We start from the raw sequence: 27,532 nt of genomic DNA, 5'->3' as shown, positions 1-27,532 counted from the left end.
AAAGAAGGAATCTTTGGAGTTCTGACAACTAGAATAAGAGTTTTTTTTTTATGTTGCCACGACAACCAGGTCCGCTGTAGGTGGAAGCCTGCAGAATTTAAAGGAAATTCCATCAACTGTCGCCTGGAATCATTCTGGGTTGGTGCTGCCTTATGAACTCTGAAGCAGTGGACCCCCAAGCCACGGGTCGTGGACCGGTACCAGCCCAATTCAATTCAATTTTATTTGTATAGCCCAAAATCACAACAACAGTCGTCTCGATGGGCTTCGAAGTAAAACATGAAATCAAAAGGATCACGAATACAAAGAGTTCAATAGAAAAATACTAAAATGAACTAACAAACTGACTAAGCTATACTGGCATCCCTGCCCTTAGACCCCCCTTCGCGGTAAGGAAAAACTCCCAAAAAAACCGGATTCCGGAAAAAACGAAGAAACCTCAGGGGTGCCCACATGAAGGAGGGATCCTCCCCCAGGACGGACAGGCGATTTACCAGAACTCTTAGAGAAGAATTAACTTATCTAAATCTACAACTACATATATAAAAGTCCAGCAGACGAGCTTCATCCAGCCGTGGTTGTGGGGACAGTCAAAGGCGCGAGTCGAGCCAGAGGCAGGAACCACAGCCAGGTGTAGGAGCAGGAGCAGAGACGAGGTACTCAGTCGGGTACAGAGCAGAGACGAGCCAGAGATGAGCCAGAGGCAGGATCCACAGCCAGATGTAGGAGCGGGAGCAAAGGCGAGGTAAACGGTCAGGAACTGGAGCACGGATGAGCCAACTGGAGTCTGGAAGCACTCCCACTCCCCAGGAGGGGAGAGGAAAAGAGGGACAATACATGAATCGCACTGCACCAAACAGAGGCATGGAGAACTAAATGATAAATTATGATCAAGAATAGAGGAGAGGAAGGGTAGAAGTAAAAAAGGAAAGAGGACAGAACCCCAGTGCACCATAGTTACCCCAGCTTCAACTTCTAGCAGCCTTTTAAAAGAAATAGTTATTATTAAGTTTAATTTAAACAAACTAACATTAAGTTAAATAATCTCTGAATACTAGCCAGTCTGACAATAAGCCTGTCCAAAGAGGAATGTTTTCAGTCTAGCTTTGAATGTAGAAACTGAGTCGGCCTCTCTTACATGAGCTGGGAGTTTATTCCATAAGACAGGGGCTTGGTGGCTAAACGCTCTACCTCCAACCGTACTTTTACTAATTCTAGGAACCACAAGCAGTCCTGCATTTTGCGAGCGAAGTGTTCTGATTGGTTGGTAAGGGACTATGAGGTCCTTAATATAGGACGGGGCCATTCCATGTAAGGCCTTATAGGTTAACAGGAGGATCTTGAACTTAATTCTAGAATCAACTGGGAGCCAATGGAGCGAAACTAACACAGGAGTGATGTGATCTCTTCTGCTGGTTCTAGCTAACAATCTAGCTGCTGCGTTCTGAACAAGCTGGAGACTTCTTAAGGAACTCTTAGGACACGCTGCTAACAAGGAGTTACAGTAATCCAGCCTCGACGTAACAAATGCATGGATGAGTTTTTCAGCATCACTCTTAGAAAGTATATTTCTGATCTTAGCAATATTTCGCAGGTGAAAAAAGGCAGTTCTACATGCCTGAGATATGTGAGCCTTAAATGATAAATCCTGGTCAAGTAAAACCCCAAGGTTTCTAACTGTGGAATTGGGGGCTATACTTATACCATCCAGGGAGACTATCTGAGCAGACAGAGCATCTCTGAGGTTTTTAGGACCAAGTATAATGACCTCAGTTTTTTCTGGGTTCAAGAGGAGGTAATTAATTGTCATCCAGGTCTTGATGTCACTGATGCAGGCGTTCAGTTTCTCTATCTGGTCATTCTGGTCAGGCTTCATGGATAAATACAACTGCGTATCGTCGGCATAACAATGAAAATTAATGCTGTGTTTCCTGATTATGTTTCCTAGGGGTAGCATATAAAGCGTAAACAGGATCGGTCCCAAGACTGAGCCCTGTGGGACTCCATAGTTGACTCGAGTGCACTGAGAGGAATGGCCATTTACATTAACGAACTGATACCTATCAGACAGATAGGATTTAAACCACTGGAGAGCAGATCCTCTGATCCCTATGTCCTGCTCTAATCTATGGAGTAAAATACCGTGGTCGATAGTGTCAAAGGCAGCACTGAGGTCCAACAGGACCAGAATAGAAAGTAGTCCCTTTTCTGAGGCCAATAACAAGTCATTAGAGACTCTAACTAGTGCAGTTTCCGTACTGTGGTGAGGTCTAAACCCCGACTGAAAGTCTTCAAAGTGGCTGTTGTCCTGTAGGTGGCAGTAAAGCTGCTTAACTACAACTCTTTCTAGGATTTTAGAAATAAAGGGCAGGTTTGATATCGGTCTATAGTTGGCCAAGATGCTAGGATCCAAACTGGGCTTTTTCAGAAGAGGTTTAACAACTGCATATTTAAAAGACTGTGGCACGTAACCCGTTTCCAGAGAGGTATTTATCATTGTTAATATGGGATCATTAATTAGGGGAAAAGTTTCTTTAAAAAGTCTAGTGGGAATTGGGTCTAACAGACACGTTGAGGATTTGGAGGACGTAATAATTGATGTTATTTCCGCTTGATCCACAGCAGTGAAGCAGTCTAATGTTACAGAGGTTTCTATGGATGCCTCCATTTCTACCGCTTCAGCCTGTTCTGGGCTGATAGTAGGAATAACTTGATTTAACTTATGTCTAATATTTGAGATTTTACTATCGAAAAATGTAAGAAAATCATCAGAGCTGAGAGAAACAGGAACATGTGGTTCTACTGAGCTCTGACTGCGAGTTAATTTAGCTATAGTGCTAAAAAGAAATCTTGGATTGTTTCCATTCTCTGATATTAAGGTTGAATAGTACTGGCTTCTAGCTCTACGCAGAGCTTTTTTATAATTTAATAGGCTATGTTTCCAGATATCCAGAGACTGCTCTGAACCGGAGCGGCGCCATTCTCTTTCCAACTTACGGGTTTCTCGTTTAAGAGAACGAGTTTCAGCGTTAAACCACGGTGCTACTCGGTTTTGTCTGACGAACTTAGGTTTCAAGGGGGCAACAACATCGAGTGTACTCCTGAGGGCTTGTAAGGCATCATTAACAAAGTGGTCATTTATACTAGGACTGATACTATGGGAGCTGGTCTCAGAGTATTTTCTCAGAATATCACTAAGTACTGGCTGAACTGTGTGTTTAAACTCAGACACAGAACGGTCAGTTAAGGTTCTTCTAAGCTGTTTCTTACTCACTGGGGCAGAAGGATGTTCCAGTGTAAGCTGGAAGGTAATCATAAAGTGATCAGAAATGATGGGGTTAAGAGGAAGGACACTCAGCTGGCTGATCTCTATACCATGGGTTAGAACAAGGTCCAGGGTGTGCTTATGACAGTGAGTGGGTTCATTCACACTTTGGGTGAAACCAACATCATCTAATAAAGCTGCAAAAGCCTTTCCTAGGCAGTCACTGGGGTCATCAACATGAATATTAAAATCCCCTAATATTATAATTTGATCAGAATCTAAGACAATAGTCGATAGGAAGTCGGAAAACTCAGTTAAAAATTCTGAATATGGGCCTGGGGGGGCGATAAATAATTATGAGTAAAACAGGTTTTCGAGTTTTCCTGTTTGTGTGACTTAAAGACAATATGATGCTTTCAAATGAATTATAAGCATTTTTAACTTTAGGGCTGAGAAGTAAGCTAGACTGTGATATTACTGCCAAACCACCTCCTTTCCCTGAAATCCTGGATTTCTGATAGTTAGCATAAGTGGGGGGGGTTGCTTCATTCAATCTAACATAGTCATCCTGATGGAGCCAAGTTTCTGTTAAGGCTAAAAGACTAAGATTGTTATCAGTAATTAACTCGGGCATCATTACCGCCTGCGTGAATCACGACTCGACGGAACCTGGACTTACTCTGAGCTAACATCCTAAGGTTCCCCTCGATGTCACCAACTCTGGCCCCCGGATAACACCTGACTGTAGCCGCTGGGAGCTCCACGTTTCTAACTTCAGAAGAGCCTATAACCAGAGTTGAGTGTTCAGCGGGTGTGTCGCTGAGGGGGGAGAACCTATTACTAACGTGGAGTCTCGGGTGCTCTAAGTTTTTGCGTTTAGCACTATGTTTCCTCCCAACCGGTACAAACCCCTGACTGTCTCCCGGCTGTTGGGAGGGCGCTGGGGTGCTAGCTAAGTTAGCCCTGGTAGCGCGGCCCGCGCTACGAGTAACGACCTGGCTAGCCGGCTTAGCTTCCACTGTGCGGAGCCGCGCTTCTAACTGCTCCAGCCTGGCCTCCAAGTCTAACACAAGACTACACTTAACACACCTACCCCTATCTTCACTAAAGGAGGCAGGATCATCACTAAACATATGGCACATGGGGCAGGAGAGAGGAGGAGAGGCGGAAGGAGTGGTGGTGGCCATACTAGGTTCTAAGCTAAGGCTAGCGGTGTTTAAGTAAAGAGAAGTGGTTTATTTAGCAAAATGAGAAAAGTGAACAAAAAGCGGTTTAACAGTGGTGAATTAGCTAATAAAAGGTACTAGATGTGAATATTAACCCAGATAACCCTTAGAGTAAGCAATAGTAGTAAGGCTAATGCCAAACAAGAGGACAGCAGTCACACAACTAGCACTGGGAATAGCTCACCCGGAAATGACGTCACAGGAAGTAGACACAAATGTATTGCTCGCCCATGGGACAGCTGGAACCGGGCCCCAGAGTGATAATAATAATAAAAAAAATGCCCACATTATTTTTTGCTTTATTTCTAATCAGATTCTGAAGGAAGTTTTACTTTGGAAAACTGCTGGATATTTTTTCTCCACCACATCCAACTCGTTCCTGACGCATGTTGGTCACCTGTCACAGTTCCATCCAGCACTTTTTTAAAGTGGCTGCGTCGACTGCTATGTCCAAACCCGAGAACAGATCCAGAGAGGAAACAGAAGAAGAGCCCTTTGATTTCAAAATAAAAGAAATCTGCAATTAACAGACAAAAAACAGTAGTTTTTCCACCAAATATGGATGTATTGTGACGGTTGTTCCCACAATCATAATGGTACCGGTAAATGGTGAATACTTTTCTAGGGATGCCAATATAGCATAGTCAGTTTGTTAGTTCATTTTAGTATTTTCCTATTGAACTCTTTGTATTCGTGATCCTTTTAAGTTCATGTTTTACTTCGAAGCCCATCGAGACGACTGTTGTTGTGATTTTGGGCTATACAAATAAAATTGAATTGAATTGAATTTTCTACCTTCCTGGAAGGCCCAAAGCCCTTTACAGTCACAGTCCCATTCACCCAGTCACACACCCATTCACACACTGATGGCGGCTCCGCTGCCGAACACTGGCGCCCACCTCCCACCAGAGGCAAGGTGGGGTTCAGAGTCTTGCCCAAGGACACTTTGACACATGGGGGGGCAGAACATGAAGACACCGGCTGTCTAATGTTACGAGGATGCTGCTGTTAAAGTTGTTCCAATGGAAGCTTCCTTATTACATTTAGAAAATAACCGTTTTAGTGTTTTGTTTTCCTTTATTTATCCGTCTTAGACGCTGAAGTTGGCGTCAGATTTTTCTGGTTCCACTTTAACCGTTAGGATTTAAGGCAGTAGCGGTTTTAAGCACGGGCCGTGAACGGCCTGAAACCTGCAAATTGGCAAATTTTTCTTGGATTTTCATTCAATATATACAACAGAGTTTTAGGGCCAGTGTACGAAAAAAACAAAAAATGTAATTTACGACAATGAAGTCGTAAATTCACGAGAAAGAAAGTCATAACTGTTAAATCACGAGATTTTAAGTAGTAAATTTACGAGAAAAACCTACTAAATTAACAAGTATTTTTCTCGTAAATCTATGACTTAAAATCTCGTAATTTTCCTTTTTTTTTTTTTTTTTAGTGGCCCTAAAACTCCCTCATAAATATAATATCTTTTGTGCATCTTTTGCTTTTTTATAGTGTTGATATTTGGACCTCAAGTCTTTAATAACAATATATTCTACAATTTATTTATGATTTAAATATTTGAAATATTCAAACATTAAACAACAATTTTCATGTTTCTTTTGTGTAGGTAAACTCAGCAGTGAACTCACACTTTATCAATGTATTGAATTGAACTATTTAAAACTTCAATTACGGTAGTAATATTAGAGAATATGCTATTAACGAACCGCAGGGATAAAATAAAGATTTATCTTAATTAGAAATGTTAAATAGGCTTTCTGGGCTCGTGAAAAGGGGCGTCCGGTTCACTGACCATCCTTTGTCGTCGTCCTCCGCCAGCTCCTCCACGTCCCCTTCCGGACCTTCGGTGATGGCTGACGACAGCTTAGACTTGAATTGATCCAGCAGAGCCAGAGTCTGTCCCAACACCGGAGAAACAACCATTTTAGCCGCCACACAAAAACCACAATCCGCGTGATTCGGCTCAGATTTGTAAAAATGCCAAACCAACTTTATTTATAGAGCATTTAAATTGTCTGTGCAGACTTGAAGTGCTGTACAATCGTGGAAACACTAAAAGACTATGAAAACAATACAAAAAAAACACTTATATGTACATTAAGTGGTTTAAAAGCTATCCTCTCAAATCGTTCATGTAGAAAAGACACATAATTAATAAAATTACTACATTTATAATGAAGTGGAACCAATAAAATAAGAAAAGACCCCTATAGGGGTCTTCAAAGCCACATTTAAAAAAGTGTTTCTTTTAAAAGTCCCACTCCAATCATCTTTAGATCTGTTGTAAAATCGTTCCCAGTGTTTTTTTTAAATTATGATGATGCTGTTTTTATCCAAAAGTCGTTCTCTAGAACATAGTTTCTGCAGAGTGACACGAGAAATTCACCCCTTTCCTTCCCTACCGCTGAGAGATCTTCGTTTACATGCTCTCCCTCTAGCTTCAGACCCCCCCCCCCCCCCCCCCCCAAACCTATTCAATAAAAACGGCGAGCAGTACCAGAGCTTCACAGACATACATGGATCTAGTCATCTACAATGGATGTATCAGAATGGAGCAGAGCAGATTTTTTACTTCACAAATACGATCTTTTTCAGTCAGCATTTTTTCTGTCTGCTCCTGATTCACAGCAATTTGAATAAAGAAATAAATAGAAATGCAATTTTCAGCTGAATTTTCTTCCTAAATGTCCTCCATCGTCAGAAAAATGCAAGAAAGAAGACGTTAAAAACACCATTTTCATCCGAGTGGGTCTTTAAAGGAGATTTGAAAACAGGTGGTGAGGAAGACTGTCTAACGTGAGATGGAAGATGGTTCCAAAAAGTGGCTGCAGCAGAAGTACGGTCCTCCTTATGTCTGGACTTTACTTTTGGGGTTTTTAGAAGCAGCTGACGTCAGTCAACACTCTGATGTGTTACCTGCTGTTCTCGGCCCGAGCCTTTCTTCTGCTTTTTCGTCTTCAGCCCCTCGTACTTTTTCCGTCCCTCCAGATATTCAGCCACTGCCTCATTGGTGGGCTTTTGCTCGGCTTCTGAAGACGGGACAGAAATGACAGATTACTGAAAAAACAAAAAACAAACAAAAAAAAAACACTTTCACTACTTACAATACAGTACATTTCCCAAACAAACAGTTTCCAAAGTACTGTACAAGGACTAAAATGAGATAAAAATGATTAATCAAAATAAAAACAAGGAAAATACTTTAGATTAGTCATATTATTAACAACCGAGGAGGCTCTAAAGCTTATCAGGTTTAATCACTTTAAACCAATTCATTTCTCCTGTTTAATTCAAAGACAAACAGGGAGGTTAGTGAAAAACTGCAGCAATCAGGAAGCGGATGAACAAACACTAAATCCTTGTAGAAAGGAGGACTTTGTCACTGCGGGAGTTAGAACAAAAGCAGACGATAGAGAACGGACAAATTAAACATCACTAACATAAGCTAAGACTAAACATTTGTTAGTAACTGCAGAACAAGAAAGAGACAAACTTAAGGCCCGTACACACCGGGACGAATATTCGCCAGGCGTTATTCGCCAGCGTTTTTCGCCACGTTTTTTGTGTTCACACCCAGGCGATTTTCGCTGACGATGAGCTGAGCGAACATGCAAATTCATTCCCTGACATTATATGGCGCTTAATGTAAAACAGAAATACTCCTGTACACAAGGTGGCGCTGCGCAACTTTAGGCTTCTTAAAGTCGCTTTTCACTCAGAAGAAGAGAGCAAGTATTTACGTGCTTGTCAGAATCATACAAAGAAAACATGAATATTTCAAGCACCAGTAGCTCTAGCTCCAGTTCCAGCGATGAATAAATTATTGTTCTGTTGAATGATGAAAGACGCCGATTTTGGGTACATCCCATAGTTATGAGAAGAGAAGAACATGGGGAGTTTTATCGACTGGTACAAGAGCTGAAAATGTATCATGAGCGTTTGCGGGGATATTTTAGAATGTTCGTCAGTGAGTGCATCTTCTTCGTCTTATTTCTTACCGGCAGTGTGGACGCTACTTGGCGTCTATCTTCTTCGCCGTGACGTATGTGTGCTCAGCAAGACAGTTTTGTGTTTGAGCGCCCCCAAGTTGTGTTTTACTGTAACTTCAGAAGCTCCAGACACGTGTGCAAAAGCGCCATTCTCATTGGTCGTATGGTTTTTGACGCAGCGCGTCAAACCAAAAAAACGAACCCGAGGCGTTTTTTTTTTTTAAAAGTGACGCTTTTACGCGTGGCGTTTTTTCGCGTCGGTGTGCACACTCACATTGGTGCCCTTTGTTTAGTCACGAGGCGTTAAACGTCGGCGAATATTGCGCGCAAAATTCGTCCCGGTGTGAACGGGCCTTAAGGACGTCTGTGAACCAAAGGAGTGCGGGACATTGATTGACCTGCAAGCTAATATTGAGAATACTTATTGAATATAGGTAGTATAGAAGTATAAGTATACTTGGTGTAGGCCTGCACAATATACCGCAAATTTATCGTTATCGCAACATTAAGCTGTGCAATATGCATACCGCAAAAGACGGCGAAAATCGCAATAAATGTTTACCTTAAATGTGCTAAAACAATCTCATGGCAGCTTGAAATATTGAACAAATGAAATAAATCCCTTTATGCATTTAACCAATCGGAAGGACCCGTTTACGTTGTTGATCAATCAGATGAGCCCTTTTATGTTAGATGAGGGTCATTTGGAGTGTAATTTTTAAACTGTTGCAGTGAAATGGAAATGATGTTTTTGGTTGTTTTGCTATTTGTTTATATACCGCGAATTATATCGTTATCGCAATATTAATCACCAATATCGCGAGTTTTCCTCATATCGTGCAGCCCTAACTTGGTGTATATGTACAGTGGTCCCATTTGGGGTTACGTTCTAAAAATAACCTGTGATAGACAAAATCTATGAAGTAGACCTTTTATTTTTAATAAATGTGTGAAGGCAGTTTAAACTATCAAGGTTCAAATTTCATAGAAAAATGAGTCCAGTGTTATACGATGATAAAGATTGGTGGTTGAAGATTGATGTCTATTTGTCAAAATGAATGCCTTCTGTACAGGAGACACGGCACGGAGATTGATTGAATATGGTCAACAGCCAATCAGGACGGAGAACAAAAATGTTTGTAAAACAAACAAACAAACAAACAAACAAACATGCCAACTTTTAAACATCCGCCACACACAGAGAAAGCCAAAGGTGAACGGCGATACACCACGGACCACTGTATATGCAGAACATAGGCCAACCAGCAGAAGTCAATGTCTTGTCCAAGGACAAGGTCCTCCAATCAGAGGTCAACCGCTCCACCTCTACACGCTACCTTTACTTTTTTTAGGAATTTTTCCAACACAGCTGATGCCACTGAGAACAAAATCCACTCAGTAGTGCAGATGATTATTTCTGAGGCCTGTAGGGTTTGGTCCTCCATGATGCTGGTCGATGGTTTAAAGGCTGAGAGAGTCCACACAAGTTTTACGGCTATAACTGAACTGAATCTGGGCATGTTTGTTCAGCTGGAAAGACTCAAACATATCCCAAAGGCTTTTTCACTTTTTGACAATTTAATGTAAACACAATGTCATCTTGTGTTTGTGGTTTTAGAAAATTGGGACCGCCCAGTCTTACTTTTCCAACTGTGTTGACTTTGTCAGGATTTTGACTCAGTTGTTTTCTTTTTTTTTTTTGCCTTATGTTTCTGATGGTTCATCACCATTGAGTCGGTAAGAAGGCATAGAACCAGAGCAAAAAGCAGGTCAACCCTTTCCATACTGATAAACGTCAGTCAGACAAAAGGTGAGTGTGTTAATGATCTTTTAAAAAACTCCAGGCAGGCATATCCTCCAATCCCAGGCTTTATCTGGGGAAGAACCACATTGACGTCAGTGTGAACCAAATATGCCAAACGTTCTGTTTTCTGTAGACCCTCAGCAGCCTGTTTGGGCCGAACCATTTCGTTTGAATTTATTCAGCAAGTCACAAATCCAGATCAATTCACAGTTTAATCCACGATTCTTACTATTTCAAATATTATGTTGAAATGACTGCTATATGCACGTCCTTTAACCCTTTAATAGCGGAGCTTTACCTGCAGAGATTAGATTCTTTTCGACTACCGTAACTCTTCAACCACTTGCACAATCAAAGTGATATAAATGGATTCTGAAGTGGAGGAAAAGCAGCTTTACGAGTGGGAGACGGAGAGTCCATCACAGAGCTAGTTGGAGTTTATCTTATGAATGTATTTTGTTCTTCTTTGCCTCTTATTCTTCGTTTCCTCTTTGCTCTTTCATCTGTCAGGTTGTTTTTTGTTTCTCTTCTCCAGGTTGGCTGTGACTCCTCCTGAAGGGCGCCGCCCACTCACTTAAACTTATTTTAAAAGCTTTACTGTTGGAGTCCTCCGTGTTGGTGTGATCCTCAGGCTGTCTCTGAGGACTGTATGCTTTTTTAAATTTTTTCCCCCTCATGGTATTAAATTCTTTGTACCTGCTTGAGCTTTCTGGGTCTTCCTGCTATTTTCTTAGTAGTGAGATCTCCCTTTTTTATTTTGCTTTGAAGCACCCTGGTTCCCTGATGACGTCGTAAAGTGTCATATATAGTTATTCATTTGTCCATTCATGGCTGTAGTGGTTCCAGTAATTTCCATTAGTGTATAAATAATTAGAATCCAGAAGCCATGACTATTCCAGCTAAACCTCTACAGACTTCTGATTACAGAAAGTGAATTCACTTTAGGAAATCCTTTGATTTTCTTCAGATTCTTTCAGCTCCTGGTAGAATGAAGAGACTGATGTTTGTTGTAAACACAGTGGTGTCATGAATCCTCATCCTCTGGGGTGTGAAAAGCGGCTCTCATGGGGGAACTAGCGCAGACACAATCCTGCTGACCCCGGCGTCTGGTGCGGTTAATGTGCCCCTGAGCCCGCCCAGCTCCGCCTATGAGGTCAGCGACCGCCACACAATGATCACAGTCTGCCGGCTGGACGGGCGCTTCATTTCCACAGCATGTGATGTCACGGCGGGCTACAGGTAGGGGCGCCCCGCCCGGATCAGGCGCGCCCGAGCGCTTCAGGAAATTTGATGATGTCAACGGGCAAACGGAGCAGTCTGCTGGTCTCATTTAGGGGGGGGGGGGGATCAGTGTTGTGAACTTAATGTGGGTTTCTGTTGTGCAGCCAGTTGTCATGAAGGACTTTTGATTATTATTTATGATTTACAACACCATCAGGGCGCCAAAGGCTTCACTTAAGAAGAGACATAAAAACGAAAATCAAAATTTGGGCAAAATGACAACATAAATTAAAAATAACATAAAAAAATATGTGAAATGCAGATGCAAATTTGTTAATAAGAGATAATAAATGTCACGGGGATGAAAAAAAAAAACTATCTTAAATCATAGACATGTAAAAACTTTGCCACTGAAACTATCCAACTTCACTTTGCTCTACACATTTCCAAGCTTTTTTCTAAATGTGTAAACAAAGAGTGTTTAATTCAGCCGATTTAAAATGTGTTTTATTTCCACGTTTTTATGTTTGTTTGTGTGTGTGTGTGGATGTTTGTGTGTGTGTGCGCCAATGCCTCTTCGCCAGGTCTCTCTCAAAAAAGCGATTTTATCTTAGGGGACTTCATGGTAAAATAAATGCTGAATAAAAAAAACATTTTTAAAAAAATCACCATATTTGAGATTTTCTTTGTCATATTAAAAGCTAGAATCTAGAAATAAGAAAATTATTATTAAAATGAGTCCAAATCTTTTTGCTCCAAACTCCAGACAATAAAAAAAAATATAAAAAAAAACTCACTTAGTTTTAAGGATGTTATTTTAGAGTTTAAACAAATATTATACTGGCATTCATTGCTATTATATTGGAAACAAAAATTTAGTTTTATCTTCAAAAAGTACTTTTAGGTTTTATGAGGATTTATCAAAGCCAAATTGTACCAAGATTCTTATTTTGTTGTAAAGTGAGTCGTTTCCGCTTATTACACTAGTTTGTAACTGATAAACTTTTCCCTTGTTTAATGCTTGTGTGGATCTTTTTGTTTCTAGATTTTGATTTCTTCCTAAAAGATTTCTTGTTGTCTCTTATTGTTAATTGGAAGTCTTCCAAATATCTACTATCTCTCAGTGGCTTAGAGGTATGATGTTCTTTCTAAAATTAAGAATTTCAAGAGGACGCACGGCCAAATTTGACAATAAATGGAAATATTTTATTGATTATTTGGATTATATGGTGTCCGTTTGACTAACTTTGACCGTCTTCTTTTCCGTTTTCCTGTTTTATTTGACTTTTTTCTCTCAGACGGACTTGCTGGGATGGAGCGGGTGGATATCTCCTCCTTGTCCTTCATTCTGTGTTTTCTCTTTTTGTTTGGACTCACTTGGATCTTGCGTTTATATAAAAGTACTTTATATCTACTCATATGACCACTTCTTGTCAAAAATGTATACCCACGTGTCAAAAAAAAGGTGAAATGTATTTTTTTTATATGTTTACTTAACAATATATGTCAATAAAAACATTTGGGGGGAAAAGATTTCTAGGTTAAGTAATAATGACTTGCTCTGTGGACAGATACTTTTACAACTTTCTAGTGATTTTCATTTTTTTGCAGTGTGGCTGATATGAACCGATGAACTATTTCCTGTTCAGGAAGACTTCAGTTGTGTACTTAGGTGGATAAACATGGACCGGAGTCTCCGTCAGACGTTCAGCTGGACGCGGAGGTGCCACACTTTTCCCGTGCAGAAATCAAACGCTCCTCTTCGGGGCCGGCCCTCAATTTATGTCCCTGATTTATGAGACTAACAACTGTTCTCCCTTCATCTTCATCCTCCTCTGCTGCATTGCCCCCCCCTCCCCCTGTGACGTGCTGGATGCTGACTGATGATGCCCTGAGGTCCCATGCGGGGGAACACGCGGCGGCCTCTCCAGCTGTTGTCAGTGAGCGCTCTCTCTTTGCGTTTGACGCTCTTTCCAAGCGCATTCCTCCCCAGCTCCCGTCACCTCCGCTCAGGGGAGCAACAAATCAAGCCGCTGATATTGTAGCAACCGAGAGCTGTTGCGAACGACAAACGAGATAAACGGCTCCACTTCTCCTGAACCGAACTGTAACGAGATGAGTGTCGTTAGTGGTTTTTTTTTTGTTTGTTTTTAAGTTGCATTTGTAATTTCTAATGCCAATTTACTGACATGATCTCAGAAAACCACATCGGAGTGGATTTAAACACGGAGAGCACATGAGGATAATCTGCACAGCATCTCGATGGAACGGAGACAAGTGGGCACTGAATGGAAAGTGGTTTCAGGATGGCCGTCTTATTCTTGGCTCGACGAGGCGACGGCCATGCCAAGAAGGAGAAATCCAGACTGCAGAAACATGTTGTAATTTATGGGATGAAAATCTAGGTGAAGTGACTATTTGCTTTTACCTCCAATCGAACGTTATATCATGCACATGCCAGCCAAGTGTGCAGCTTCTGGCCAAGCAGAAGAAGTAACTTTGATGGTCTTTTGTTGCAGGCAGAAAAAAAATGGAGTTTCTTTGATTTTGCAGAGGGTTTTTTAACAAGGAAGAAAGAGTTCTAGCTCAAAATGAACCATTCCGACACCGCTTGAAACGAATGTCTGCCAGGATGGAGACTCCTCCGGAATGCCTTAACCCAAACGGTGCCGGCCAAGGCCAGTTGGAGACACAAAACGACAAGAAAATGATCAGAATCACAATTCCGTTTGAATCTCCAAAGCTGGGTTAAGATGCAATAAACTCTGAGAACAGAACTGTGTTTCCGCTCAAAAATAAATACGATTGCTGAGTTACCTTTGCATGCGACTGATTGCATAAGGCAACAACCGAGATCTAGTCCGTGTATTAATTTATTTTTGTTTGTTGTTGCTGTTTGTTTTTTTTTGCATTGCATGCTCACTTGTCATTATGTGTTTACATAGTGACATCAAAAAGACAAAGTTTGCCTCCAAAAAGCTACCATTGCTGTGTCCCTGAATGTGCAGCATCATCCAAATGCAAGTCTTAAGTTTCCACATTTTCCTCAAAGAGGGTATGTTACGGAAGGAGAGGGTCAATAATATTCAGCGAGATTGCTTTCATTTTCATTTTATTACTGATTTTATTACCTGATGGGTGTTTTGAAGAAGGAGCTGTCCCTGCTGTTCTTTTTAACCCTTGTGCTATCCTAGGCACGTTACCATTGGGAGTTGGGTCATCTAGACCCACTAGACAGTGCGCTGATCCTTTTTTCTTCAATGATTTGTGATATTCACTGGTGTCCATGGATTACATGAAATCTTTCCACCTTTATCCACCTTTGTCATGGTAGGGAGAACACGTCAGTGGTCATCTTGACCCCATAGGACAGCAAAAGGGTTAAATGAAACAACCACTCGCCTCCTGCCACATGTCCTGGTGTCTGGGAACAAACAGATCGGCCGCACAGCCTGCGACGTCTGAGAAGATCAGTCGGATGCATCGATTTAGCCACGACTACTGATCTACTACTGACTCTGGATTTAGCCTGAGTGAAAATGAAAGAGATGGTGATCAGCAAGAAGTTTGCTTCTTCTGATGATCAGGCTTTACACATGGCCAGCTATAAATCTGTGTTTCATTAAACTATTACAATCGAAATAGTGAAAATTTGCAAATTACCAACTAAAACTGTCAAATTCTTTTTATGCATTGATTTTGACCAATACCGGCTCAATTCTCAGCTTTTCTATACGATGAATCGCATGTTATGAACCTGCAGCCCTTTCTGTGTTCCCTTCACTGCGTCTGCGCAGGGTGGGACCATCTGCTGACCTTCAGCAGCGTGTCGCAGCTGAACCGGACTGTGATTTAAGCTCCAAATGGCGGTGGTGTCATAAGGAGCCCGTCCTGCTCTGCTGCGGCGTCCACAGCAGGAAGATATCTGTCCGCGGCTGAGAGCAGCCCTAAGATTTACGCCGTCCGAGCAGACATCCGTCTTCCCTGCAGTGACCCGCCACTTCATTGGACCCCATCTTATAGAAAACCTTCAGAAAAGTAATCAGACTCCCAAATGGAATAGAAAAATAGAACCCAGATTTTTTGAGTGAACAGGTAGGAATAGGGGCGAAGTGGGAAGACGCAGGCGCCCATTTCATGGCATCAACCTGGAGCCATGTCTGCGTTTTGCCCCCAAAAACAAACACCATCTGGACTTTTGCAAAGACGGATGTGCATATAGGCATATAAAATGAAAGCATTTTTGCCAATCACCGCTAGCTCAGCGGAAAAAGTGGTTGTTTGTTTGGGGACAGGGCTGGGAGCACAGTCTTCTTTTTTCAAGCCCCATAAAACCATCAGCGCGGCGACCTAAATGCACGTATTTCAGAAAATTCGGCAGGTGGTAGCTGAGGTTTTAAGAAATAATAAAAATGTTGCAGCAGCCGCACATTTTTGTTTTTTCATCAGTCAGGTACATTCGGAGGTCGCGTGGCGACAGTCCAGGGACAGGCGGGTGGCAGGAAGGCAGCGGCAGGATAACTGACTGATGGGAAGGTCTCCAAGGTCCCCAGAATTGTCTGATGATTGGCCGATGTCCATAATTTATAGACAACATGCCTCCAAACAAACCTAGCAAGGGCAAAACCTACCCGCCTAAAACCAAGGTCCAAGCGGCCCAACCACAGCAGGATTCATATGCAGGAGCCACGGTGGCCGGGATCGATAGATTGACGTCCGGTAATCGCAGGGCCCCTGGCCCATGTCAGCCGCCCCCGGCCCATGTCAGCCGCCCCCGGCCCATGTCAGCAGCCCCCGGCCCATGTCAGCCGCCCCTGGCCCATGTCTGCAGCCCCCGGCCCATGTCAGCAGCACCCGGCCCATGTCAGCAGCACCCGGCCCATGTCAGCCGCCCCCGGCCCATGTCAGCCGCCCCCGGCCCATGTCAGCCGCCCCCGGCCCATGTCAGCAGCCCCCGGCCCATGTCTGCAGCCCCCGGCCCATGTCAGCAGCACCCGGCCCATGTCAGCCGCCCCCGGCCCATGTCAGCCGCCCCCGGCCCATGTCAGCAGCCCCCGGCCCATGTCAGCAGCCCCCGGGCCATGTCAGCAGCCCCCGGCCCATGTCAGCCGCCCCCGGCCCATGTCAGCCGCCCCCGGCCCATGTCAGCAGCCCCCGGCCCATGTCTGCAGCCCCCGGCCCATGTCAGCAGCACCCGGCCCATGTCAGCCGCCCCCGGCCCATGTCAGCCGCCCCCGGCCCATGTCAGCAGCCCCCGGCCCATGTCAGCAGCCCCCGGCCCATGTCAGCAGCCCCCGGCCCATGTCAGCCGCCCCCGGCCCATGTCAGCCGCCCCCGGCCCATGTCAGCAGCCCCCGGCCCATGTCAGCAGCACCTGGGCCATGTCAGCAGCCCCCGGCCCATGTCAGCCGCACCCGGCCCATGTCAGCCGCCCCCGGCCCATTTCAGCAGCACCCGGCCCATGTCAGCAGCCCCCGGCCCATGTCAGCAGCCCCCGGCCCATGTCAGCAGCCCCCGGCCCATGTCAGCCGCCCCCGGCCCATGTCAGCCGCCCCCGGCCCATGTCAGCCGCCCCCGGCCCATGTCAGCCGCACCCGGCCCATGTCAGCCGCCCCCGGCCCCTGTCAGCAGCCCCCGGCCCATGTCAGCAGCACCCGGCCCATGTCAGCAGCACCCGGCCCATGTCAGCAGCACCCGGCCCATGTCAGCCGCCCCCGGCCCATGTCAGCCGCCCCCGGCCCATGTCAGCCGCACCTGCTCTTGTCGAGTGCTGCACTGCTACTGTACGAGTTCTAACAATCGGACCCTGGCACTGTAGTACCATCCCACTGCCACTGTCTGTTAGAAATCGTACAGCAGCAGCGCAATCTAGCATATGAATCCTGCTGTGGTTGGACCGCTTGCACCTTGGTTTTGGGCGTACAGGCTTTGCCCCTGCTGGGTATCTTTGGAGGCATGTTTTCAAATAATTATATTGTGTGCGGCTTTTTCTATACACCTAGGCTACAAGGCGGGCGGCAGGCAGCCAGTGGCACTATATATGGACGGCAGCCATGTGGAGACAATTACACATCATCCAATCAAATCCCAGGTTCATTTGGGGACTTTGAACTATGACAACACCAGTCCAGAACCTTCACTTTTGGTCAGAAATGAACCCCCAGCTGTCTTAGGATCTTCATTCTGCTGCGGAACCTAAATGTTCTTGAGCTCACGAACTGATAAATGACATTCTATGAATTTGTTTCCAATATTTGTGACAGTTGTCCAGATCCTGAAGCTCTACTCCCAAACCATAGGAATACCACCACCATGCCTTACTGTTGTTCTGATGTTCTGGACGCTGTAGAAGCTTGGAGACACACTCCTTCCAGAAAGTTCTCTTGGGTCTCACCAGAACATTTGTGCAGAGGTTTTAGATATAATCCAGATCCTTCTCTGCATTTTTGTTGCTCCATGGATCTACGCTTGTCCAAAAGTCTCTTTCTGATCGTTTCAACAAAGAGGTTTGATACAATAATGGAAGAGCTTCAGCCAGTCGCTCCTTAAGAACCTTCTAGAGCTCTTAGTGTCTCAAACGTTAAGCAGATGAGTGAATATTTTAACATCTTATTTATTGATCTATTACATATTTTGCGTCACTTTTATTCATGTAATTATAAGTTCATTTATGGTTTTGTTTTTTGTCTTTTTTAATGTATTCTTATGTATTTTTTGTCACTTTTTATTTACTTTTTTTTTTATTTATTTTTTTGTCTTGTATCCATTTATTTATTTATGTCACTTTAGTTTATTTAATTCAGAACACACAGCTCGGCTTATATCAGTCATTACAGCCTCTGCAAGCTATTTTGTGTTGTTACACACACAACCCCAGGCTAACCGCCACGCCAAAGTACTCAGTGCAATTTACAAAAAATATGTGTTTCAGCATTACCCCTCGCAAAAAAAAAGAAATCAAAAATCGACTGCAGTAGAGATTCCCAGAGGAGTCTTGGGGTCCGAGTTTTACAGAACCCTAGCAGCCAAACTAACAGACACAACTAGTTTATTGTGCAACTATGGAGCCCTCATAACCGTTTTTCAACCATGCAATTTTCAGAAAGCCCCAACACAAAAATGCAGCCCGTTGGGGGCTGCAGAAACCTCTGCAACTAATTGACTAAAATCAGAGGGTTGTCCGTCTGACTGTACATTAGCAAAGCTCGCGGGGTGGACCACCCTCTTTGAGCTGGAGTAAAAAGAATTTACGTAAAAAAAAAGGCAATTAGTTGCATAATTTACCAATAAATGTAGAGTTTAATGGTAAAGGCTGGTTCCTGCTTGCTACTGCATGGAGGAAAATAAAAGCTGCAGACTAACCGTCCTTGGTTTCTTCTTCTTTAGGCTTCAAGCGTTCTTCTTTCCTTTGCTTTATGGCCTGGAGCTCCTTCTTCAGCTGGCGTGCCTCTTTCCGTAATTCATCACTGTGAACACAGAAACAGGCAGTAAGAAGTTGGAATCCGGACAAACACCAGCTTCCAAACTGGCTCTGAATGTCCATCAGATAAAGCCTTCCTGAAACAGCCAATGGCGCTGCTACGAAACGCCTTTCAGACGATCGCTGCACGTTTCTGAAAACAACATTATGTCCTAATGATGAGGGCACATAAAACAGACACAACCCCCCCTCCGTGTAAGTGTTAGAATGGTGCCTGAACATTAAAAGCTTGTGTTACGCCAATAAATGTAATGATGCGGCTGTAAAATAATTGTTCTCCCCTCAGGGCATCTGGAGCTCTAGAGTCAGCGCTGTTGGCCGTCTTTTTAAACAGTCATCAAAACCGTTCAACAACCTGGAGGCGAGCAAACGATTGAACATAAATCAGAGGAAATTCAACGACTAAAATAATGCAAATAAAGTGAACTAGTGGGTCGCAAAGCTTTAGAAGATGGAGACAACTGAATCCTAAGTGGAGAGCAACTCAGAAGGTCGAGTAAACTTAGAATCCACAATCTGCTACTGTGGATACTAGTATCCACAGTATTATGACACGATGACTCCTATGTTTAAAGGGCCTCTATCATGCTTTTCTTACGCCTTTCAGAGTAAACTCATATCTATGATAATATATTACCTTTGGCACACCACAGAACCATTTTGTTTATGAAATATGACTTATTTTTGGTAGCTCATTTTCCTCTCTATATTTTTAAATCCAGGCTGAGAATGGAGGAGAAAGTCCCTTTTAACTGGACCTGTTTTACATAAGCTCTCATTTATTGTTTCCTCCCAGCCAGGACTCCCTCGATAAAGAGATTCTTAATCTCAATGGGACATTTGCCGGGTAAATAAAGAATAAAAAGTTTGGTTTCGTTCATCTTCTTCACCGTTTTATCCATTTCGGGGTCACAGGGCTGGGGGAGCCTATCATGGGCAAAGGCAGGGATCGTGCAAACTCCATTATTAGATATAAAGATTCCATTTCCATATATGTTCCGTTCTGAATTTGTTTAACTCTTTTACTGTTCTAAAAACAGAGTAAAAAGATATTTTTACTCTGTCTTTTTCTAAATGCAGTCCTTCCCATCGGATCCAGCGCTCCAAAACAAGTCCATGTCTGTTTAGCAAAAGGCAGAGCGGCGGCGGTGGCGTGCGGATGACGATGAGAGCCCTCTGTAATACACGCGCTGCACGATGTTGTTAGTGGCGGTGGCAGGAGTCATAAAATAAAGCTTTATAGTTCCTCTGCAGAAGTGGCACTGCATTAGGAATTACAGGGACTTCCTCGTAAAAGCCTGAAGTAGACGACAGAGGCAGGCCGCGGCACATCTCTGCCGTTTGGCAAGCGGCCCGGTTCAAACGAGGCCATCAATGGTAATTATTGTTCCCCTTCATATCACTGAGACTAATGCCAGTCGCAGAGAAGAAATGTTATGTTAGGAAATGATAATATTTTCATACGGCCTGACAGCTCCATTTTCATCCCATTCATTGCGGAGCCACAAAGAACAGGTAAGCTGCTGAGTCTGGGCCTCTGGCGGGGAAACATGCGAGGCATCTCCAGACCAAACAATGGCCGTCTTTGTTTCTGCCTCCCAACACCGACATTCATTTACATCTTTTCTTTCCTTTAACCTGGGGCTTTGGATCCTCTGTTTGCAGCTCAAGTTACCTTTGTTTAAATTGTTCTGTGACCAAAGGTAATTTAGAAATCTCTTTCTGAGCTTGAATCGAACGAAAACGCAAAACAAAAAAGCCTTTTCAACAGGAAATCTGCTACGGAACACAAAAGATTTGGGCGAATAATGATAAATCTATGGCTGCACAGTGGTGCAGTGGTTAGCGCTCTTGCCTCTCAGCGAGAAGGACCCCGGTTCAAGTCTGAACCAGAACCAGAACATCAATGGGGGACCTTTCTGTGTGGAGTTTGCATGTTCTAACCATGCATGAGTGGGTTTTCTCCGGGGTCTCCGGCTTCCTCCCACCGTCCAAAAACATGCTTCATAGGTTAATTGGTCACTCCAAATTGTCCATAGGTGTGAATGTGAGTGTGCATGGGTGTGTGACCCTGCGACCTGTCCAGGGTGTACCCTGCCTTTGCCCACGAGTGGCCGGGATAGGCTCCAGCAGCCCCGTGACCCCGAAAGCAACAAAACGGAAGAAGAGGATGATGATGATGCTGTTAAATCTATTTTCTTACAGACCTCTACATTTCAGAAATATTGCAAAATTGTAGAAAAAAGTTGTTTTCTTTTATTGTAGCTATTATCTTTTTCTATATCCCTCTGTCTACCGTTGAAACAACCATGTTTTTATAATAAAAAAAACTAAAAAAAGAAACTACGTGACACAGACTTTTCTACAGACCTTGAACGCACTCTGGCGGTTTGGTCGGCTGTGTCATAGACTAACGTAAACACTAGCTTTACTTCATGGCCCTTCATTCATGGCGAACAGTCTGGCTGATTCCAGTTTCTGCAAGAAAAATGATGAAGAGATTCCTTTGCAGCCCAAGCAGTGGTCATCTGATGAGCCTCATCCTCCTCTTTTTATGAAACAAATTGATAAACGTAAAAAAAACCATCAAATTTGAAGTACCACTATCCATCTTTCTTCTGATGCATATTCAGGCCCCGGTCAAGGGGCAGCAGTCTAAGTTCTGAACAAGGAACCCCGACATGTTTAAAACTTCAAAGGGCTTCACCAAATTGTTAAAACGAAGACGGTTTTCTCCGGGGACTCCGCCTTCCTCCCACCGTCCAAATCACACCTCATAATTACTTACTCTAGTTTGCCCATAGGTGTGAATGTGAGAGTGGATGGATGTATGATTTGTGGCCCTGCGACAGACTGGCGACCTGTCCAGGATGTCCCCTGCCTTCACCCACGAGTGGCCAGGATAGGCTCCAGCAGCCCCATGACCCCGAAAGAGATAAAACGGAAGATAAGACGGAAAATTATAGAAAACCGGAAACTGGGCCCTGCAATGCACTGGCAACCTGTTCAGGTTGTACCCTGCTGTAGCAGCGGGATGTGGGATAGGCTCCAGCAGCCCTGTGGCCGCAAAAGGAGATTCAGAGGGTTCTGAAGATGGATGGAACCTGAAACTGCTTAGAAAAGAATCATTTTGACATAAGATGTCAGAATGCAATATGTCTGTTAATGCCAAAAACAAATACTAATAGGCAAATGATACCACCAGAAAAACACTGATACCAGTACTACTTAAACCTTATATTGTAATAAATACATTCATATCAATGCTATTAAATTTGTAGCTAGCTAAAAACATCAGAGGTGCAAAGCAAAGCAGAAAATTCATACATTTTCAACCATATTTGCAATAGAGAAATGAATAAATAAAATCATTGAAACAATGATTAAAGTTCTCCTTAATCCAGGTGGCTTCTTGGTTTTATTTGTCTTAATAGAATTTTTTTTTCAAAGATCAAAGGAACAGAAATTTCAATTCAGATTTTTTGATGTGGTTATAAAACGTTAAATAAATTATAAAAGGAGGGAAACGTCTTTATTTTTACATTAACTTCTAAAGTTATTAAGGTAGAAATGTATGCGTTGAAAAGCATTATATGCATGCGTTTATATTACTTAGGTCTAAAAAACACTTTTGAAGTTTCTCTTGCAAACAAAATATATATCTTTTTTGCTCAGCGAAGTCCTTTTTGGAAGAAGAATAAAGTTTTTTACTTTTTCAAAGAGAAAAAGTAGTTTCCCTTTGTAAATGTCAGAAACAATATCTTTAAGATAATCTCAGATTAATTCAAGAACTTTTTTTCTTCCTTTTTTTTAATACAGTTAAACGATTAGACAACAGAACAATTACAAATTATTCAGAGCAAATAATCTCGGATGAGCGCTAAAGAGTTGGATGGCTGAAAAGATGCTACGTCTTTTTTAGAACAATCAACTAAGGGGAGGTGGAGCACGACCCCCGGCGTTCCCAGGACGCCTCTGTGAGCTGAGCTGCTCCCTTCCAGCCCTTCAGCGAACACTTTCCACTCACTGATCCTTTCTGCCTGCCCCGACACGCCACTATTGAGAAAACAAGGGGCGTTTCTATGGCAACCGGTGAACAATCAGCCCCGCGGCCCCGGTGGCAATAAGGAGAGAGACGGGGCAGAAAGGACAGGAAATGTCCCGCCAACATCTGCTCAGAAACACCTGGGGGCTCCGCAGATTCCAGCGGCGTGATTTATTTTGAAGACTTCTATTCAATGAACTCGTTTCATTTCAAATACGGTTCGTCAAGTCAAAGCGGTGCTGGACTCTGGGAGATACCAAAGCAAAAATTAAAAAGTATTTTGTCTCGATTTGACCTGGAAAAAATTATTTGTTCTCGTTTAGATCACTGCAACTCTCTTTTTTTTTAACCTGTTTTAACAAACGTTCCCTAAACCGTCTTCAGCTCGTCCAAAACTCTGCAGCAAGGCTTTTGACAGGAACCAGTATACGGACACGCATCACTCCTCTGTGGTCTGCTTCACTTTGGTTACCAGTCACATTTCAAAATGACTTTATCATTTTTAGAGCCTTGCGTGGTCTAGCTCCGACGTACATATCTGACCTTTTAAACCCAAACTCCTGATCCGATCCTTGAGGTCTTCCAACCAAAATCTTTTAAGCCTTCCAAAAACCCGCTTTAAGACGAGAGGAGATCTCTCATTTCAAGGAACTCCCTCCCATCCTCGTCGTGTCACATTGACTTAGTTGAGTGTTTTAAATCTCAGGTAAAGACGTTTCAGTTTACTTTTAGTTTACTTTACTAAGTTTTACTGTGTCTTATTACTATTATTCCATTTTATTACTTCTTAGTGTTTTTATGCTCCTTTTGTAAAGCACTTTGTGATTCGTTCATGTATATAAATAAAGATATTCTATTCTATCTTATTCTGTTCAAGAACTCATCACAGGATGAGAACAAATGATCTTTTCTTCTGGTTTCAGAAAAGTTCAGGAACTTTGAAGAGGCTTTATATAAATTAGGGCTCAGAGGACTCCAATGCTGACCTGGTGTTTTAATGATGCTACGTGGGAAAAATGACAATTTAATGTTGGACTTGGCTTTGTATGAGATTATATAGTTTTATTAAATGTATTTTTATCTTTTTCTGCTAATTTGAATTTGTCCTTCCTTGATGCTTGTTCCCCAGAGTTAGCCCAATTTTAAACCATTGTCACACTAACTACTACCGCCCTGTAATCTTTTATTTATTTATTTAAAACGTTTATTATCTTTAACGTCTATGAGGATGGAAAAACTCCTGCGAACAATTCTCTGAACAGTCAGGCAACTAATAATTGCACCCGAGGATGAACCAGACTTGTGCAAATTCACAGTCGTCTTCCTAATATCTTGACCGATTTCTTTTGACTGTCCCATGATGTTTTACAAACAAGCAAGTGTTTCAAATGTGCCCTAAAATATAGGTGTGTTTGTAATGAAGTCAAATGCTGTCAATACACGACTCAGAAGCTTCCAAAGAGATGACATCATCATCTGGGGTTTCCCAAAGCGTTTAAAGGCATAGGGATCTAATGTAAAATTTTGACTTTGATAAAAATACCGTATTTTCACGACCATAAGGCGCACTTAAAAGTAGTAAATTTTCTCCAAAAACTACGGAGCGCCAAATGGTGCGGTGCGCCTAATGTGTAATGTATGACTTCAGTAAAGAGGATGTAGGAGAGGACAGCATGAGAACGGTAAGGAGGGAAGTGAGGACGTGAAAGAAGACACACCCCAGTGGCATTGTGCAGAACAACGTCGTTTTGGCAACCATGAAAATGCAAAGCTTATGAAGCACAGTTTAAACTGCAAGCTATCAGCCAAGCGGAGGAACATGGGAATGGAGCAGCTGCCAGAGAATTCAAGATGAATGAATCCATGGTTCGCAAGTGGAGGAAGCTGGAAAACAAACTCCAACAAGTTGAGAAGACGCCGTGGAAACGAAAGCGAGGTGCCCGAATTGGAAGACCGACCGGAGCCATGGATTAACGATCAGAGAAAAGCTGGGAGAAGCGTCTCTGCGGTCACCATTCCAACGAAGGCAGTAACGCTTGCAGAGGAAATAAAACTTGAACATTTTCAAGGAGGTCCGTCTCGGTGCTCCGTCATCTTTCCATCCGGGCCTCAACTACGGTGGCGCACCAACTTCCAGCGGATTCTGAGGATGACGAAAGGGAACCTGGCGTGTTTGATAAAAATGTAGCCCAGCTGTTCATTTCAGATAAAGAAGATGAGGACTTTGACAGATTTTTGGATGCTGATTGATGACTGAAAAAATGTATCACAACCACAACACACTAGCATGCATGTTTTTAACGTGTATGTGTTAACGTGCTCGTGCCTTAAAACCCGGTGCACCTTCTGTATGTGTTAAATACAGAAAAAGCATCCATGACTGACACTGCGACCTATAACCTGGTGCGCCCTATGGCCGTAAAAATAAGGTTAAAAAAAACTTTGGTCGCATTATTCTGACATTTAGCAAATAAAAACAATTCGGTTAATTGTAATTGACCTAAAACAGATAAGTTTACTTTTATTTGATAAAAAAGCATGGTTTTTTTCTTCTGGTTTCAACTTCAGAAAGGTTCAGGAATGCCGACAGAAAAATCTCTGCGCTCATAAGTCAGCAGCTGATGGAAAAACAGCACATTAGTGTGGAAACGTGCAGCAGACCCTCTCCCCCTGTCACGACTCAACAGGAGAGTCCCTCCATCTGTGCACTCGTCCCTCCGACTCCTCGCTCCACGGTTGTCATTTGCAGCCAGAGTGAAGCTGGCAAAGCCAATAAGTTATGAATACTCTCTGCGACTCCCCACCAGTGCTGGCGCTCTGCGTCGGCTTTGGGGGCTGCCGGCTTCTGTCGCTCCTTCAGAAAATGTCAAAAATGTGAAAACCGGAGAGCTGTGGGTGATTAACTTTTCATAAAGAAAGCATATGAGGCGGTTGGCAAAAGACCAAGCGCTTTCTTTCCTCGACTCGGAGCCGTGCATTAAATACGCCGGAGTCTGGCGGCGGTCTGAGGCTGACGCAGGGATCTGACAGCCTTTTAAATAGTACCGTGATGACTCTATGGTTCATCAGAACTCCAGCAGTCCTCCGAAACGTACAGAGTTGGCCTTTTTTGGAATTCTCTCTCTCATGCAGTCTAATGAGGAATGTAAATACTGACAGAATCAAGTCCTTTTAGTTTTAAATATCACCTCGGCGGGACGCAGACGTGTCAGACGTATGGATAACAGCGGGTGGGAGTGGAGGAACCACCGGGATGGCCGCAGCTCCTCTCTGCTTTGGGGGGACTGGCTCGGTCTAATGACCAAACGGCTCTAGATTTTCTTCAGGCTCTAGATTTTTCCTGAGGAGGCTTGGCATACTGGAGAGGAGGAATTCGCCCCGACTCTGTACAGCCTTCAGACACCTCAGGTGACTGGCGGCTGAAGCTTCTCTGCCTTTTCGAGAGCAGCAGACAAACCTAAAGCGTCTCTCCTCAAATGTTGATGTTGATTCCAATCCAAAGTGGCAGTCTGCTGGTTTCTTTCACGCAAAAAATAACCCTCCCCCGACCCCTCCCCATCAGACATCCTAAGACATCCTAGATGCTGTCTGGTGCCATGTGAGTGCCCCTCATGAGGTAAGGTTTAAAAACCCAGAGAGGTGTAAACCTGGCGGATCCAAAACATACACAACCCCGCTGCCAAGAACTGGATTATCTCCGAGGTTTTTCTGCCCAAACGCAGCGCGGCACCGGGGCCGATGACGGGAGACAGGAGCACCCAATTAATGCGCAACAGCGCCTCGTCTGGCGACCCAACACCTCTACGAAAAGAAAGCCTACATTTTGGACCAAAACCTGGCTACAATTCTACTTTTTTTCCCGTTTATTTTCATTTTCAGATATTAAATTGGTTTGCAAGTGTATGCATATGTTTGAATTTCGTACTCCTTTAGCACTTTTGGGGTAAACCGCCCCCCGTACGAGTGCACGGATGTGTCCGAATTCCCACCATAACCCCAGTAACTTCTAAAAAACTACACCATGCTCACTACTTTTTTTTCTTACCCTTGAGCTGTCTTGTGGGGTCCAGATGACCCCAATCCCAACTGGGGTCATCTGGACCCCACTAGAACCTTTTTTCTTCAATGATTTGTGATCTTCACTGGTGTCCATGGATTACATGAAATCCTCTCCACCTTCGTCATGGTAGGGAGAACACGTGAATGTAAGGAGGGGGTCATCTGGACCCCACAAGATAGCACAAGGGTTAAACACCGGATATGACCATCGAATTCACAAAGTTAAAATCTAAATGATATCAGCTTTTTGCGATTTTTATTTATGATTCCAATGTCTCATGAAGTTAAAAACGTTGATGGTTTATTAAAAAAATACATTTAAATAAATTTTGGTATAAAATGTTCTGGCCCAATGCATTGTGGTCTATCTTCGCCGATCTAGTGAGCATCGATGCACGCTGGTCTTTTGCAGACACTTCTGGAAATTTCTA

General features: G+C 43.3%; 1 protein-coding gene across 9 annotated transcripts in view; it reads right to left on the bottom strand.

The window, feature by feature from the left end:
* Positions 1-27,532, bottom strand: part of cwc27 (CWC27 spliceosome associated cyclophilin) — a 41,140-nt gene that overhangs the window by 2,363 nt on the left and 11,245 nt on the right. The window contains exons 11-15 of one of the 9 annotated variants that reach the window (XM_078956036.1): positions 18,880-18,983; positions 7,420-7,532; positions 6,296-6,399; positions 4,824-4,935; positions 188-4,730 (exon numbers count right to left, since the gene is read on the bottom strand). In XM_078956036.1, the coding sequence (XP_078812162.1) occupies positions 4,647-4,730; positions 4,824-4,935; positions 6,296-6,399; positions 7,420-7,532; positions 18,880-18,983 (517 nt within the window). In that variant the 3' untranslated portion in view covers positions 188-4,646. Of the gene's footprint in view, positions 1-187; positions 4,731-4,776; positions 4,985-6,295; positions 6,400-7,419; positions 7,533-18,879; positions 18,984-27,532 lie in introns of those variants that run through there. The other 8 variants (XM_078956037.1, XM_078956039.1, XM_078956040.1 and 5 more) reach the window with 8 other exon arrangements.

This window comes from Oryzias latipes, chromosome 12 (genome assembly GCF_053564925.1).
Source record: "Oryzias latipes strain Hd-rR chromosome 12, Olatipes_Hd-rR_3.1".
Lineage (NCBI taxonomy): Eukaryota > Metazoa > Chordata > Actinopteri > Beloniformes > Adrianichthyidae > Oryzias > Oryzias latipes.
Note: the sequence above shows the minus strand (reverse complement) of the source record. Positions and strands in the feature narration are given on the sequence as shown.